The sequence below is a fragment of the Opisthorchis viverrini genome (genome assembly GCF_000715545.1).
Source record: "Opisthorchis viverrini unplaced genomic scaffold opera_v5_161, whole genome shotgun sequence".
Taxonomy (NCBI): domain Eukaryota; kingdom Metazoa; phylum Platyhelminthes; class Trematoda; order Opisthorchiida; family Opisthorchiidae; genus Opisthorchis; species Opisthorchis viverrini.
Genome location: NW_008751815.1, coordinates 688,783 through 706,461, shown reverse-complemented (window position 1 = coordinate 706,461; position 17,679 = coordinate 688,783). Strand labels below are relative to the sequence as shown.

The 17,679-nt window shown below is 43.3% G+C and overlaps 1 protein-coding gene across 1 annotated transcript in view; it reads left to right on the top strand.

Moving 5' to 3' along the window:
• T265_07118 (hypothetical protein) overlaps positions 1 to 17,616 on the top strand; it is a gene marked incomplete at both ends in the record, with an annotated part of 23,441 nt that extends 5,825 nt beyond the window's left edge. Inside the window, 6 exons of the mRNA XM_009172561.1 lie at positions 5,255 to 5,510; positions 6,632 to 6,846; positions 12,829 to 13,051; positions 13,837 to 14,060; positions 16,999 to 17,176; positions 17,431 to 17,616. Coding sequence (XP_009170825.1) covers positions 5,255 to 5,510; positions 6,632 to 6,846; positions 12,829 to 13,051; positions 13,837 to 14,060; positions 16,999 to 17,176; positions 17,431 to 17,616 — 1,282 coding nt within the window. The remainder of the gene's footprint in view (positions 1 to 5,254; positions 5,511 to 6,631; positions 6,847 to 12,828; positions 13,052 to 13,836; positions 14,061 to 16,998; positions 17,177 to 17,430) is intronic.
• Positions 17,617 to 17,679: the final 63 nt, after the last annotated feature.

Sequence of the window (17,679 nt, the reverse complement as noted above, 5' to 3'; positions counted from 1 at the left end):
AAAGTTCCAGACTGTAAAATACTGGATTAATCGCTATCAGTGGACCGCATCTTGTGACATCCTTTTGTTGAAGTCTCTTCCAAGGAGAATTCAAGGACTGCTAATTGTTTGAGAAAGGCCAAACAACTCAAGCTTTTACGTGTTCCCGAATGTATACACCGTCTGAAATGCACTTCAAGGTAGGTTTATCAATTCTCACTGGCTGTCTATATTACTATCACTATGGAGATCACCTACTGCAGATTTTATCTGCGATTACAAGTTTGTCTTTAATCAAGCCCAAGGCTCAAAGTCGTGTCAGTTAGTAATTCAGAGCGGCCTGAGAACAAAGAGAGAAGTGTCTGTAAACAGATGTATTCATCTCTAGTGATCCGAGCGGTAGTTGTCCTGAAAAAAGCTTGTTTTCGTTGAAAATTATGGACGAAAATTGGTTGAGTTGAGGCACGCTTTTAAGATACTTATAGAACTTACTGGAACACGTAACAATGTGCTGCAGAAGTTGTAACAAAGCGACATGAGGTCTGAATCTGGATAAAAGATGCAGCACCCCAAGTAGACAGATGGGGAAGGGCTGGGTGTCGGTAGTGTTTTGAACAAGGCATAAACCTGGTGGGTAAGTTTAATTGAACAACCGACTTTTCTGAGTGGGTGATTGATATTACAAAAGATCGAGAGCTGGGAGAGAAATTTAGGCACACAATATTCCAGATGTGAGAGGTAGGAAATCTAAGGCGATTATTAAATGTTATGGAGTGTTGTTGGTTCCGAAACCTTGTATCTCTGAAAAGTCCAAAGGCTCTGCGCAGACGTGTCGTTACATTCACTAGAAATTTGGAAGTTGCAAACCATTCAATTGAATTTGCTTCGTTAAAAATTAATTGCCAGTAAATAATTAAAAATGAAAGAAGACTGCCCGAAAATGCTCCCCATTTTCCCCAAAGATTCTTAGTTATTTTCGTCGTTTCCCAGCCATGGAACCATCTATACAGTCTGATGGGTTCTTTGTAAGTTGCCCATCCAACCTACTGTACACAAAGGACGGCTAGACCAGTTACCAGGGTTGATGTAAATCGCACCTACGTAAATCTTCTAAAAGCTTCTGCACAGAAATAACGCAGAACTTTGTCCAGAAAACCAAAAAACCAGACATACGTGGTACATGATTTCTTCCTGAAAATTTGTAAAAGTAAACATAACTAAGAAAATGTAACCAACTCGCTGGCTTTTTGTAACCTCCAGTGGTAAAAGATAAGTCTCATCTGTAAACTTCTTTCTGTGTACTGCCAACGTTTGCTTTCAGTTCCCCTACCGAATTTCGTTATGCTGTTTATGGACGGCATGAATCATCAGATTTCGATATGATCCTTCAAAAAGCGCAGCCCAGATGACCGTTCTTTTTGTCCTATTGTATGCATCTGCACAATAGCCCGCTGCTTACTAGAAGGATCCACCATCATCTCTCGCCACACTTCTCCACGACATCCTGTCTTTGCTAGGATAGAAGTAATTAGGCGCCCAGGGAGCACTTGTTTAGTATACCTTAAAGGGTTCTTTGACAAAAATAGGAGACAACGCAATCGGTATATCCCTAGAGCTCATTTACTTGGCTCCAGCCTTCCTTAGGCACAAAGCTCAGTTTAGGCGAGATTGCAGGTTCTTCTGGATATTTAGGCAACAGTGTACCGAACCATAACTGAACTGAAAATCTCCCATAGCTCTAATGATTGGAAGCACCATACCATGCGCAATACTACCGTCGAACGAAAGGGAGCCATACAGTCCGGGGACATCAATTTGCAGCTATGGATGGGTGGTTACGAGTCACTAGGCACCAAAGTAATCACCTCAACTGAGCAGTTTTTAAAAAGTGTACATTCTCAAGCGTCATTTGAAGTTTTTCTGAACGTTGACTGAATATTAAAAAAATACTAATAAAAAAAAAAAACTGCGGAGGGGTTCCATAAGTTTCGTACAAACCTTCACAGTCCATCAGATGCGGTAACGGTGACACCCGACCTGTGATCGCATGCTTGAAAAAAAACTGCGGAGGGGTTCCATAAGTTTCGTACAAACCTTCACAGTCCATCAGATGCGGTAACGGTGACACCCGACCTGAAGATGATCGCATGGTTCATCAGTAGTATATACCGTTACATTATTGTCTTATATATGCTTCAAGAACATGGTCATCTATGATGGACAGTACTAGCTTGTATTAGGTCAAAAAAACTACGTGTGTCAGGGATACAATCCTGTCGACTGCTCCCTTTCTCCCATACGCTATATATGAAACTCTTCGCCTATAAGAGGATTGCGCGCACAATTCGAACGGTGTTTAAATATTCAAATTGCAGCCCTGTGAACTATACAGCAAATGAATCATCAATGATCTACGATGTTTTGCAATGAAAGCCTCGTATTAAAAGCCCCACATCCACTAATCAATCTGAAGCCAAAGCCGACTGGATTCTTTTGACCTGAACCACGATACGGTTAACAAAAGTGATCCTCCCCGTCATCTTTACTTTCCCGACTATTATGCACAATAGTCCAAATTATGATTCACGCCTTGGAATTTCGTTTCATCGTCATCATCAACAGCATGACATTGGTGTTTAATACCGATGGTTCGCTGCCGTTCCACCCCGACTTAGTTGAAAGCATTGTTGCGAAAAGAAGAAGGATGTTGTTGTTTATTTAGGCCTTTCTGCCTTTGCCTGGATCACCGAAAATTTCGTTTCTTTTTGCAAATAAATGTTACAATTAACTACTAGGCCTAATGGTGACTTGAGATCCGAAATGGTGCGCTCCTAACATTTGCCACCTCCGGTGTGTTCTGACTTGCGTTGATTTTCAATACCCTGGGGATGGCGCATCTTTGCAGAAGGCACTTGATCGAAACCCCGAAATTGGTATGCTGCACCCAGAATCTCATCAAACTGCGCCGTCCTCTCCTGGCCACGGTGCAGTCTTAGCACCTTGAAGGCCAGAATTATAATGCTAGGGATATAGGCCTGTCCGAACGGACTCACGCCAATGCGCTAGGTGCTGTAGTTAGCATGTACTTGATGTGCCATCAGCTTGTTAACCAAGTGGTGTTGACTAACTACGGGACAGTCAGTATATTTTCTATGGTTTTAGGTGTACTATTGGCAGTCTTTGACAAGTGTGGATGGACTTAACTCCCCGTAACAAGCACTTTCCACATAGGTTGATTCCTCCTAGAGTTTTTTGAAGAAAATACATTGTTGAAAGGAAATTAGTCATTCAGTATGTCACTAAAAGAAGTTCCCTTGATGACTCTCAAATAAAATTTACTGTGCACGTAAAATTTTGGTGAAATGTTCGTCGATACAGCCATCCAAGGACTGTTGCGATGATGCAGAAAAATGTTTCTGGGGTTAAGGTGCCTAAGGACAACCGAGCGTGAAGATTTAGGGGCACTGGTTGACATGGGGCTTCACAACCGAACCATAATTCCAGTCAGGTCGCTCACCATCTTCCCTAGACTGCAAGGAGATATTGGGATTGCTTGAATTTAAGGGACATTTTTGCTTTTTTCATTTAAAGTGCGGTGATTAATTGAGTTATCTGACACATGCAGAAGTAAACTGCCCGCCATCGAACACAATTATCATGATGCAATTAAGCACGGGAGTCCATCAATGCATTCAGGGCCATTTTGAACAAATTTCCTTCTCTCTCTGTTGACTGATTCATGCTTGTTCTTGGTTGCACCTCCAGTTCCGCGCACGTCGCGCTGTGTGTAGGCGTTTATGGCCAGAAACTAACCCGACGAGTTGATTGACTTCACTTATGCCTCACCGCCTAGCAAGACACCAATGTCTACCGCGTTCGTATTTTGTTCAGACTTAAGGATAAACGGTCTGCCCGAAACCTACTCCAAAGTTGCTGCAAGCTCTTTGAGAGCACAGGACCGGTTCTGTCTTCTTTGGGGCTCGTAAGGTAGGCACCATTCCCGGGATTACGTCAGTCTAATCTTCTACTTGAGCCCATACTGAACGACATTTGCAAACTACACTGATTTACACTAATACGGTTTCAGCGGGAGACTTTGGCTGAACCTCTCGTTTACGATGTTTTCTGCATAAGGCCACATCAAGTTGCAGTGGAACGATATTCAAGATGTCAAAGTACATCCTTCAGAAGAGGCTGCTGTGTGATTGTGTACATTAACATCTCGAAAATCATACCAAACGAAACACGAGGCGGCCTGTTGCCGCCGGAATCAATTGTCAATTGTGATTTGTTCGCAATGTCAAAGGAAATTCAATCAAACACCGATTCATAGCCACAGTTGGTCCGTATGCACAGTTATCGACTACTGATTCTACACACGGGTAAAACACAGATCCTGAAATGGTATTTCCCACCCCCCATCTGGCATGAATTTTCAAGCAATGAGTCTGGGAAACTTGATCAGCGAATAAGGCAATCCCCAGAGATATCCGTACAATCAGAAGTTCTCTAANAAAGTTGCTGCAAGCTCTTTGAGAGCACAGGACCGGTTCTGTCTTCTTTGGGGCTCGTAAGGTAGGCACCATTCCCGGGATTACGTCAGTCTAATCTTCTACTTGAGCCCATACTGAACGACATTTGCAAACTACACTGATTTACACTAATACGGTTTCAGCGGGAGACTTTGGCTGAACCTCTCGTTTACGATGATTTCTGCATAAGGCCACATCAAGTTGCAGTGGAACGATATTCAAGATGTCAAGTTACATCCTTCAGAAGAGGCTGCTGTGTGATTGTGTACATTAACATCTCGAAAATCATACCAAACGAAACACGAAGCGGCCTGTTGCAGCAGGAATCAATTGTCAATTGTGATTTGCTCGCAATGTCAAAGGAAATTCAATCAAACACCCATTCATAGCCACAGTCGGTCCGTATGCACAGTTATCGACTATTGATTCTACACACGGGTAAAACACAGATCCTGAAATGCTATTTCCCACCCCCCATCTGGCATGAATTTTCAAGCAATGAGTCTGGGAAACTTGATCAGCGAATAAGGCAATCCCCAGAGATATCCGTACAATCAGAAGTTCTCTAATTTAAACAGGTTGCAGCATATTGGCCAAACAATGATAAAAAGAGCCATATTTAAAAATTACAGTGACACTATTGTAAATACGCGAAAATCATGCTCAATAAAGCATCAGTCACCATGTACCGTGAAACTAAATGCTCGTGATATTCAACCGTGTTCATCATTTTCTTTACGTAGATGGGACCAGTATGATACGAATAACCGTTTGGTAGATCGTATATGGACCTTGAGGCAGTGGCGAGATGAACTTGCCGCACAACTGCGCCGTTTAAAACAACGTATGGCTGATTTACGAGATGCCAAAATGATTACGGAGGACTACATGGTCAAGTTGTCCGACGCTCAGCAGGTCAACACCGAGGTTCTGACCCTCATGGATCGCAGACGCCAGGGAGAGTATATACTGGACCCAGTTGAGGTCGAACTGAAAGGCGTTAGTTACAGATTATTTTTTTATTGTTGCACAAAATTTGAATAGTTCTCTATTATTCCGCATACTGCTTTTCTACGTTCAACTATTTCTGCTAACTTACATAGTCCGATTGAAACTTTTCGTTACTTCTCATTTTTGGGCACCAGATACTACTTTGCTACTTTGGGTGCTGTCACTTAAAGCAGCAATCAGGAATTTTATTTTGTCCCAACGCTGTGACACAGTTCGCATCAAGACGATAAATTAATTCACATTCGTATGATAAGTTTGGGCTATATTTTCGATTCGATAGGCTGACTTAAAACAGAACAGCCGACACTGCAGGTTGAAGGTGTACACTGTGTGGTTCTCATTCTTGAGTTACACCAATCCCCCTTTTATATACATAGCCAATACATGTCCTGTAGGAGCGGTTTACTTCAAACTGTATCGGGCTTGTTGTTCCGCTTACTGACTGATTGAAGTGTGCAAATAAACTACTGATATTCTATGAGTAGCGAGATGTGCGTAGCAGCTTACCGTGGCGGCATGATTTTTGTGAATTATTGGTCGGACATTTTCCACAAGGTCGACAGTCTTTCAGCACAATAACGTCTTTCCCAAACATCCAGAATACTGTTCAAGCAAACCACTAGTGTTTCAAGTACTGATGGCTTTTCGACGGGATCACTTCCTGAGTAACTGTTAACCTGACCCACAGATGTCATCAGTCAAAATTATCCATCAGCGTCAATTAATGCGGACGTGCAAGCAATTTCTAATGAACCGAAAACCTATCAATCAATGCCTGTCCATTACACCTGGTCATCCCAAGTAGGTGATACTACATTCTTTTGCGGAGGCGTCAACATCTGACTCATTTGTGGACCCTCGAAAATAGTCACCGATTACAAGAATTCGATGACGGGCTTTGTTTATCTGTGGAGAAAATCTTATGTAGGTAGAAAATTTCCTTCAAAGTAGTCATGAACTGATGCAGGAATGCGAGCAAGGGCTCGAATATGTATGCCGAGAGCTGTTGCTATGTGTACGACGCAGCAAGTCTGTGTTAAAAGTTTCCAGCCCTTCCCCCACATTCTTCATCCTACCTACACCGTCCATTCTTCTTTTACCGTTACAAGGAACAAGTACTACTCAAAGAGATTTACGATAGTCTCCAGAGCCGAATACTGGAAGCATTTGAGACGCTGATTCACATGCAAGAAGCGGCCGACGCTCTGGAGAAGGATGTAGCCGACAAAAACGAAGCCATGAGGATTGATATTGACCAACACAATCTGACAGAGAAATCTGCAAACATTGGATTTAAGCCATTTGCGACCAGAAAACCGGAGCTGTGAGTGTGGTACATTTTTTTTGATATAGTGTAGTATAGTTTAGAACAGTATACTACAGTATAGAAAGGTATAGTATAGTGTGGCATAACATATTGTAGTACAGTATATTATAGTGTGGTGTAGTATAATATCTTATAGTATAATGAAGATAGCGTAGTATAGTATAGTAGAGATGGCGCGGCATAGTATAGTATAGTACAGTAAAGATAGTATAGCATAGCCTAGTACGGTAGAGCCTAGTACAGTGTGATACAGCATGACAGTGTAGCACAGTGTAGCATAGTATAGTATGAGCACCAATTAGCATGCGAATTCTTCAGAGTTAACCACCGTTCTCTTCCAAGTTCTATCTACTTTTTTGGTCATGATCACCCGATAAACGACTTGTAAGGCTAGTCACCTGTCTACGAAGTGAGTGATTTCGGCCAGCTGTGACCCGATGTTGCTGGATTTACAATTTTCCAGTCGCCACTCGGAAAAACTGAATTGTGTTCCACTACACGGACTATATATCTATGGAATCAAACGGTGCTATCGATTCAACTGAAGTCCCAGACAAACCAAACGTAGTTCACCATTATATAAGAATTGCCTTTATAACTGAGCACGTCAACCAGCCGACTTAACACAACGAAATGTGCACAGAAAGCGAAATTGCACAGTTCAGTGTGACCGCTTGAATAGTTTCGTAACAGAACAACTGAAGTGAACTTCAATCAAGTGCTTGATTGAAACAGTAATGAAGATACGTCCTCCCGAAATTATCAAAGGCGACCCAAAATTTTAGAGCACCTGTTTTGCAGTACTACTGTAACAGTGATACTACTGATCGGAGAGGCATGCGAGTAATATATTTTCTTGTAAATCCGCTTTGCGTCTCTGGAAAAGTGAGATCTATTACGGAATTTGTGGAGTCGCTTTGTAGCATTCGCTTGCATTTGAGTAGCAGTCAATGAATACCCAGAAAAGCTGACGAAGACGCGTTCAAAGAGAGGATGGATATTCAGTTTTTGTGAACAAGATGCATATGAAAGTTTTGCTTCCATATCCAACAGTCTGTAACTGTTCATTTGGCATTTTATAATAAATAACTCCGCAGCAAAGGCCTTCTTCCTTTCACTACCATACTGATCACCCATTATTTAGAACTCTGCAGTCCGCAAAACAGAAGACCCAACAGCCCACTGTGGAGAAAAAGCTGTCACATTCGAAGGCAAGCAGTGGTACAAGTCGTTCAGCATGAGGTTTAGGCCTGTTGACACGGCGTACATGGTCGCCAAATTGTGCTTGAATTCCAGTTCCAGCCACGCTATCAGGACCCACCTGAAGGTTAAACTGCCAAAAAGTATCATCAGCTTCTTCGTATACTTGTTTGTACATCCATGTGGGACATTATCTGTTGGTCATACGACCAGACGTCTGTCCGACGGGCTACGTTAACATACTTCAGTTTCTCTGAATGGTATTTGGGACCATCCTCTTCACAGACAAGAAACGTGTCTTCCAAGTGTTGTACCGGGTGCATTTGAACTGGCCACGGACAGCACTATTTCACAGAGGCTATAGAAATTCAATTAGTAGACCTGCAGTTCCGTAATCAAGAGAAACTCCAATGACCATTTAACTTGCACGGCCCAAAATACCGTTCAGCTGTAGCACCCTGTCGGTGCCTAACTGCTATGCTACCCGGAGGTTGCACGAGAGCTGGGATACTGCCAGACTGCCTGAGCCAAGACAAGGGGTCGGGTTCGAACCATGGACCTTCCGGTCAGTAAATCCACGCTCTGACCACTTGGGCCATCTCGCCCAACTACTAACTATTCTGTTCTCATGACTCAGTTTGATTTTAAAGTCATCCATTTTACTTCGTGCTCCATTTGGACCCACTTTTACCTTTGTGTCCGTGAACTTGATATAATCATGTACTTGGCTTATGTCCAGCTTCACCTAAGTTTATGATGCATTAGCCAAGATGGACAGCTGTAGAAAGCAAGCTTTGTTCGCTGTGTTTGTGACATCTGTTTCTGTTTAGTTTACTTGATTGCACAAATCCACCGACTGCCCAAACATTGAACTGTTCCACGTTGCATTCTTCAGTAGTCTACCTTTCTCAAATGTGAAGCGTAAACGTTTAATTTCCAAATCAAACTGTTGTACTGCTTCCAGAAGCATCCTGTTTTGCGTGTATCCACTTGTCATCTATTGGTAATCATCTCACCAGATTGGTGTCTACTTGTGGGACATCACAAAAAGTGCGATCGGCTAGACTGGCTCGGTGGCGATGTCTTCTCAGTTCGAGACGAAATATTACAATCAAACTGTAAGGCTCGATGTGCGGACGATGTGCGCATCTGCCTGAACAATAACTGAAGAAAGCGAACACAACTCCTTGTTCTCCTTACTACGATTATTCTCAAAATCACAATGTTATCCAGATAGGTATAGTAACATGAACTTTGAAAAATTGAGGTTAAACTACTTCATTCCGTATTAGCAAATTTAGTTGTTCCGTTGATTAATGAGGTGAGCATTCCTAATGACTGATGATCAATATTAGAGAGTGCACCAGTAACTGATGATCACGGTAGACATAAATAAATGGTGACTACCTGGCTCTCCGCTCAGCACCCAGATTTGTTTCACAGGTCGATCGGTTTGAATGACTTCCGTTTTCTTATCGTGTTCAGCATCTTGGGCGATAACATGAACTAGGTGGCTTTCCCATACTTTCTGACATGGGCCTGTCCCGTAGTTATGTTTGAAGGGTTCGAAACCATGATGACTATATTGTATCGTTCAGCTGTAGCACCCTTTCATTGCCCAACTGCCATGCCACACGACGGAGGGCAGGTCGCCCAAGCCCAGATTGGGGAAGTCGAGAGTTGGAGGTTGGGTTCGAACCACGGACCTTCCAGTCAGTAAATTCGCGCTCTAACCACTTGGGCCATCTCGCCCACTACATTGTATGATAGCGATTGTTTAACGCTGGCAGACACCGTTTCTGATACCGCGCCGGTGATCCATACATTCACCACTCACTATTTTGCTGTACACCTTTCCGATATTTAGTTGATGAGACTCTTTGTGCACAAGGTCCAACATCCAACGCGTCTGAATACGTGTAAACGATAACTGCGCTTTGGATAGCTAAAAACTGAACTTCGAATAACCAGCTGTAAAAGTGCCAAACACGTATAACCGGATGCCTCGTCCTATGGTAGGCGAACACAAGGATACGTGGCCTGTTTATCCAGTCCAGCAAAGGTGAAAAGTCACGTGTGACTGGGTAATTTTAGTTTTGGATCAGTGTTGTGTTTACCTCCTCTGAACATAGATCACCTGGCGAGATGTCAGGTTTCAGCGTATTACCTTTCCAAACTCACCCAGAAGCCCACCCGCCTGTATGTCAACCGAGTGTTCTAAAAACAGCCTTGAGCAAATGCTAAAATCCAGCAGATTGGGTATTTACCGCTTGTATGGTGTGACCAAGTTGGGTCGGTTGGAGCACATCCGCAGAATTATAAATCTTTCGATTGTTACGTCTCTCGATATCTTTCAATTCAGCTGTCGTTGAGGTTAGCTCAAATCCGTGACGCCGGTTGTGGTGTCCCATAAACTTAGTATGAACCTAATATGGACGTGGAAACAAAGTGGAATGAAATATGCATCGTGTGAATCCAGTCGTCGAACCCTGATTACGGACAGGAAGGCTGAAATCAAAGTCGGAGATTCCAGCTTTTCCACCGTTTCTGACCTACGGGATTCCGCGGTGGAATAACAGGCAGAAGGACATTCGTTTCAGTCAGAATAGGGCTGATTTTGTCAATTGACGAAAAGACCAACCACCTAGAAGAGTTGCATCCCAACAAGTTGATTCAGGCACATTTAAAAACTCTGAAGAGTTGCTCACCGAATGACTCATCTGAAACTGGAGAAACGAACCCAGAGAATGGACGGATCACCTTGTCAGTATATAAGAAAGAACTTCATTGTGGGCTACTCTAGTGAAGTTGCCCATATGGTGAAGCAAAATACAGACAGAAGTGGTTGATGACTACATAAAGATGCTTACTCACTACCTCTTTATAGCTGATCCAAAAAACCAACCAGTGGATAGGAAAGGTTGTCCTTTTCACGTTTCTAGGTCCCATCCTTCGGAACATGAACAGAAAAAGCAACGCGAATGGAAGAGTCTGTTTCTGTTGACAGACGGGAACGCGAAAACCCTACAATCTCACGGACATCCATAAAATCATTCTACTTACTGGATAAGACGGATCGCACTGAACGTCAAACATTCAGTAAATCCTAAGAGAGTGAATGAATCTATGTGACTCTACCTGTGAGATGAGATTCCGAGTGAAACCGAAAAACCTCTTTACTACCAAAAAAACTACGAATAAGATGCTCAGGAAGGGAGATAGCCCACCCAAGAAGCGAGTTAGACAGAGCACATGACTTTAGCCATTGGATTGAAATCTAGTGCGAGTCAACTGTACATGTGATCAACCATGAGCGGGTGAATTGCATTGTACTGAACCAATAACAGGAACGTCCTCGTTTCAAGTCATCCCATAAGTTCGTCAGACGCACACCTTTGGAAGCAGAGGCGAGACGAAGTACGCTGCTGATCTGATTTTCAGCGGAATTAAAGTTCTATTGAAAAGACAAAGGTCACTCGGCGGTTGCTCAAATCAGCTGTTCAAACTGTGCTTCCAAATTAGGGATGTCTTGATGGAAATGTTTAGATCGACTTTTGAGTCTCCACAGAATACTGCCTTGTGCACATACTCACTGAGTGCTAACAAAAGTCTCGGATGCAGTGGTCTTTGGTCGTAAGAGTGGGTTTTACATTGTCCGGAGCAAAACGGACTGAAGTCCACAGATGCTCACGCACAGCAATGTTGATTCTCTGGACTGAGGAAGATCTTCCACTGATTCGTGGAACTCTGTCGAAGCGATTTCCAATTCGTTGGATTATCGTCATAAGACAAGGCTGAGAAATGAGCGTTATTGTTTTTTTCGTAATTTATGGATGGTTAGTAGATTTTCAGAAAAAATACGACCAATTCAATGTAATTAACTGGCATGGAAAGTGGTTCTGAATTCTGCAAGTGGAGTGGTCTTTCTACTCGACGGGAGAATTCTTGGAAGAGCACTGTGATTCATACCTGTGGGAACGAAACGAATTTGCGAAATAAAAAATCCACATGGGCTTTTCACTTTACCATTCTGAATATTTTTCTTTTCCATATTTGATCATCAGCGAATCCTTGAAAACATCACCTACTGGTCACTTCACTCACCTCCAGGTGAAGTTTCGAGTCAAACGCGTATTCCTTGCAAAAGTTTTAGTCTGCGGCCAAAATCTTTATGTTCAAAATCAGTTTTATTCGTCTCACCGAAAACTCTCCTTTATTTGGCATCTACCCAGTGGGTTTCCCATCCTTTTGAATCATTCAATCGTTCAGCCACCCGAAGCAGACACGAAGGCCGCGATAGTGCCAGGTTTCTTGAGCCTAGCAGTCCAGACGCTTTGGTTGGATTTGAACAACGGATCTTTTGGGGTCACCAGGTCTGCGCGTTACTCGCTTGGCCATCTCGCACTTGACTGAATCACCTGACCCTTATTCTGTTGATGAACACGCACTATCTATCTAGATTGAGTAGTTGTACCATGCCTGGTGAGTATATTTGTATGCTTTCCCGATTTCGTTCAAAAATACGCCAATTTTGTAACAGTGTAATGAGGCTTTCTTCAAATTGAAGGCTATTATGTGAAACACTAAACCATAGAAACATGAAAATTAAGGCCTGGTTGGTCTGACAGTTGGTGACAATTTGGAAACCGTTCAAAAGACCCGGAATTGCAGTGGTTGTTCTGGTGACCGAAATGATGTCTTGCTCCAGTACTAATAAGAAGAGCCAGTGTCTCACATCTACTTGGTTCTCGTGTAATCACAAAACCTTACAATTTACAGTCAAATGGACCTTCAGTCGTGGGAAGAACTCAGTCGAAAGGCACTAGACCGGGCGCAAGCCGAGATCGAACGAGCTGCGGAAGTAATTCACTCCTTGCATCTCGGTCTACACCAGGCTGCCAATAGGATGCTTGCCAAATCCGACCGCGCTGCCGATGCGATTAGGATGAGATTACACGATACGGAGAGGGCGATCCGTGAGCTCGAAGCTCAACGTGATATGGTAAGTTGACATTCAATGGATCTAAACTGTATTGGCTAATGTTAGATTCTTTCTATTTCGGTTTCCAAGTTATATTGTCCCGTAAAGTTTTATCCAGCTTCTTTTATTCTTCTCTGTCAACTTGCAGTGTGCCGCTAAACTTGTTTGATAACCCGAACCACAGTATGCAGTAGCCAGTTGTGAAGAACGACCTTAAGACAGTGCAGTGTTGGTGTCAATGAATGATTTCCTTTTCATCGAAAGTCCGACTGACCGAAGTCTTGGACAGCCTAGCGTTAATGCTACACTGACTCATTGCGGATTCGCCGACACCAACCCACATGAGCTATGGTTCTAAGACAAGGACTGTCGAACACCTGAAGAAGTATCAGTTCCGCTGCTCGAATAGGCCAAGTCTCACAGCCAACAGCCCGTACTGTAGCTTGCTACACACGCCCCTTGAGCTTCAGGGATAAACCACTCTGACGCCGTAGGTGCCTCAAATTAGCGAATGCGACCCGAGCCTTGCAGATTCGTTCATTGATCTCATCTATCACACTACGATCGGAACTAATACAACTTCCAATATACGTGAAAACGCTCCACAACTTCCAGTGCCTCTCCGTGGATTGTAATAACCTTAGTAACCTTAGTAAAACACATGCTCAGTCGTTTTCTATACACTCTCCCGATTCCCCTTAACTAGTAGTATCTGAAAAAGGAGAATTCGGCATGTGTCCTGTAGTGAAATGAGTCATATTCACTTCTAACCCACTTGGGATTCTTGTGATTCTTATTCAATTCAGACAGAAAAAGAACGCGGGAAGCTTCAACTGGAACTAAGAAACCTGGAAGAGGCACGGCGAGCCAAGTATGCTACTTTAAAACTGGCTCAGACACGTTTGGAAGGGAGGCATGATCGTCCCGGAAATGAGAACATCGAGGATGCTGCACACGCTGGCCTTTTGGAAGAACTCAAAGGAATTGTGGATAGTATTGATGCATTGGATGAACAAATTGACAAATCCAGGTAGGTCCAGCGAGGTGTGCATCACATCACTGTGGTATTCACGCTAATTTCGTTACTTCCTATTCAGTACCATAGGGTGTCCATCCAGGCAATCTCCAAGGGGAAGCTACCATTGGGGATAAAAGTTTTGCGGCACAGAATTTCTTCGGTTGCCTTCGTCTAGCTAATAGCATAACCCTCCAGAACTAGGGGGAATACCCTATAGTCTATGGAATGACTGATATACTCCCTAGGAAGATAAACCATAGTGACAACGGATTTGCCGTCAGCCGGCCTTGAACAGCTGACCGCGATACCGATGTCAACATTAGACCACGCGTACCACAAAGCTTACCTTGACTCTGTTCCAGCCATTGGCACAGCATGCTGGTTCATATTGGTGCGATATTCTCTGTGGGCCAATTGCTTCGTTATCTTTCGTTTCGACCTGTGGAATCATTGAGCTAAGGAGCCTGACCTTGATCAGCCGTACGCACCAATGGCGTAGACAACAGAACGAAAGATGTGGGTAACATTTCGAAGTGGTCACCTGATATTGTTGAGGAAAAATATAAAAGCCTGATCGACGTGGCACTGCCTGCTCAGAAAACAAGTTGTTTCCACAGATCACAGGATAAGGCGGTGTGACAAACTGCAACACGTTGATGCGCCATCGAATAGGTTTGATGAAACTGGAATGAATGACTAGCAACGACCCCGCTTATTATCTCGGTTTGTGAAAACAATGAATGACTAGCAACGACCCCGCTTATTATCTCGGTTTGTGAAAACAATATGGATACTGCTGAGAGTATCGTCAATGTGGCTATCAGACCCAACGGGAGTAAAATTTTAGTGGGCTATACCGGGCAAAGTGACACAGTCACCTCGGAAAGACTGTGTCTGACGGACTGACTGCAACACGGCACGCAGTTCGTCACTGCAAAGCCTGATACTAAGTAACATCTCTGCCCCGAAAGCAGTTCAACAAATTGAAATCGTAACACAGTATCCTGGTTGGATTGCTACTAGTCATACTCAATATTTCGAAAGACGAAAGACTAAATAAATTATCAGAAGCGAATAGTGAAATCTCCCGGACTCTTCAAAAATTGCATATGAAGTTAGAACTCCACCTTTGTCTCAAACATTTCAAAGGAGCTTGTAGAGAAAACCCACAGATAACTGAATTTCTCCAGGGCACTTGCACACTTACACACTCAGCTTGGGTCGGGCCAAATGTGACTTAACAGCATAGGTCAACCAGGCAAGTGCGAATCGACCTAATCCGTTGCGATCGATGGGCCGATCCAACGAGTCGGCAAAGTAAGGAAAATCGGAGTCCATTAAAAAACCATTGATCAAAGCCACAGTTTCTTAGAAAGTGCAGCAGCAAATTTCATTTGATAATATGACCAATAGTGAGTGTTTTCGTAAGGTTGGCGAAAATTCTTCGACAGCCCACGACCGGTTTCACCCTTCTTGAAGTCTCATCAGGTGGGCAGAGTCCCCGAGTTCCACTTGAAACCAAACTGAACGAAATTAGCGAGATACACTCATTTGCAAACAAATTTGGTTTTGCGACAGACTCACTTGGAACTCAGCTGAATCGTTTACGATGTTTCCTGGAAACCTATTTCGCTAGTGAGCGTTTTGTTTCTATTCACTCAAGGTCACGATAATGAGACCTGAATCATGAGATTGGCGCAAGAAGAAACTGAAATTGATTTTATTGCCGGAAGACTAATCTTGGAACGGTGACGTTATCTCTAGTGGCGTAGTGGAGAATTTATCTGCTTTATTATAATAGTCTCTTTATACCAAGCGATCGTAGACGACACTACATTGTAAAGCACGGATAACCAAAAGAAGTGTGAAACAGCAAAGGCGAGTGAACAATAAAGTAAGAAAACTAGCTGACTCATCTATCGGTCTTCAACAATCCGTCAGGTGCTAGAAAAACGCCGTACGTACAAACGACCCGCGATTTCGACAGTCCGCGTGCCTGACGCGGTTGGCCGGTTTGTCCTGCTTCACACTTTTGCCCAGCAAGGAATGTCCCGGAATTTGGTAAACATAATAAGTTCTTTGTGTTCTCACACTTCCAGACTTGTGTGAGGGAGCACACAGAGCTATCGGTACACAGAGTAGTGTAAGTCACGCCTACCCACTCCCTCCATTCCTGTTTAATTTGAAACGAATGCTAAAAGTTCCTAAGAATCTTGATGGTCAGATAGCTACTGACGAAAACCTTGTCGATCTGGAATATGTAGACGACATCACTGTCGTCTTCGAAGAGGAGGCACATGTGTTTTCGGATGAACTGAACAAAGTGTATAAGTTCGTATGAATTTTATCAAACATTTACACACTACGGACATGATGAAACGTGACCGCGGTAAGTGGAGGAACTTTATCAATCGTAGAAAAATCGCTTTGTTTGCTTCATCCACCAAACGACCGATTCACACAACCCGTCATCACCACTGAAATCGAACGAATTCCAAAAATCGATGCACCACTACTTCACAGTACTCTTAGTACATCACAGTTCCCACTGCACTGTTCAAGAATCCTTAACTGTGTATTCCACAATTCTCTGGGAAGTTGTAAAGAACACATAACTGTTCCTTCATTAGTGAGACTCAAAGAAATAGCACTATCATTTAGCATCACACGTGGCTGATCAATTATATACTAACATCGTACTCTTATACGAGATAGTCCCACGTTTCATCCACGTCTCACGGTATTTAGCCATGCTCTTTAGCAGAAAACCCCGGGTGAGATAGTGTGAAATCTAGTTAGACCCCTTCAAACTGTATGTACACATTCTGTTTCAATGTGTTCCTTCCTCACGGAGACCAAACCAATGAACTAATCAATTTTGTATGACATTTGGATGCACAGAGAATTGCCTAGTCTCACCTAGACAATCTACTCTACTTGTCCATTGCAGAGCCGCCATTGGTCGACTGGACAGTCAGTTGGCCAGACTTTGTCAAGCAGGCAAGATGAAACGAGAAACGCTTCAAGTGTTTCAAGAATTGGTGAACATTAGGAAGCGGCTTGAAACTCCACCACACACCCGTTATCCTTATTGTCCAATGATCCCAGAAGGAATCATACGCCAGCCAGTTATTTTCTAACCCAGGCTATACCCTTTTCTTGCCAGCCATATTGCATTAACTACCCGCATCGTAGTGATACGCTGACGGAACAATCTACTGGACGCCCAAGTGCCAAATACCGCAGTGCAATAGTGAATTGGTGCAAAAGCGCTTTGAATTCTTTTCGAAAACCATTTGAACTTATTCCTTGCTGAAAGAGTTGCAGATCCGAAATTCGATAAATATGGTATCGAAGAGTGTCTTATTTGCGTACGTGCAAGAAAGTAAAACCATTCGACGACTACTACTTGTCTTTTGTTCAGTTGAATTACTGGAGCGCCATATTACTATACGGATCAGAAACCTGGCCGCTGCGCGCTGAGGAGGTCAAAAGACTTTCAGTTTTGACCGTCGATGTCTTCGGAGCATTGTCTGAATCTGGTGAGAATGGTATTCGGGAGAAATAACTCACCCCCGATAGATGAACTGATCACACTGCATAGGTTGCGCTGACTGGGCCACGTGCTGCG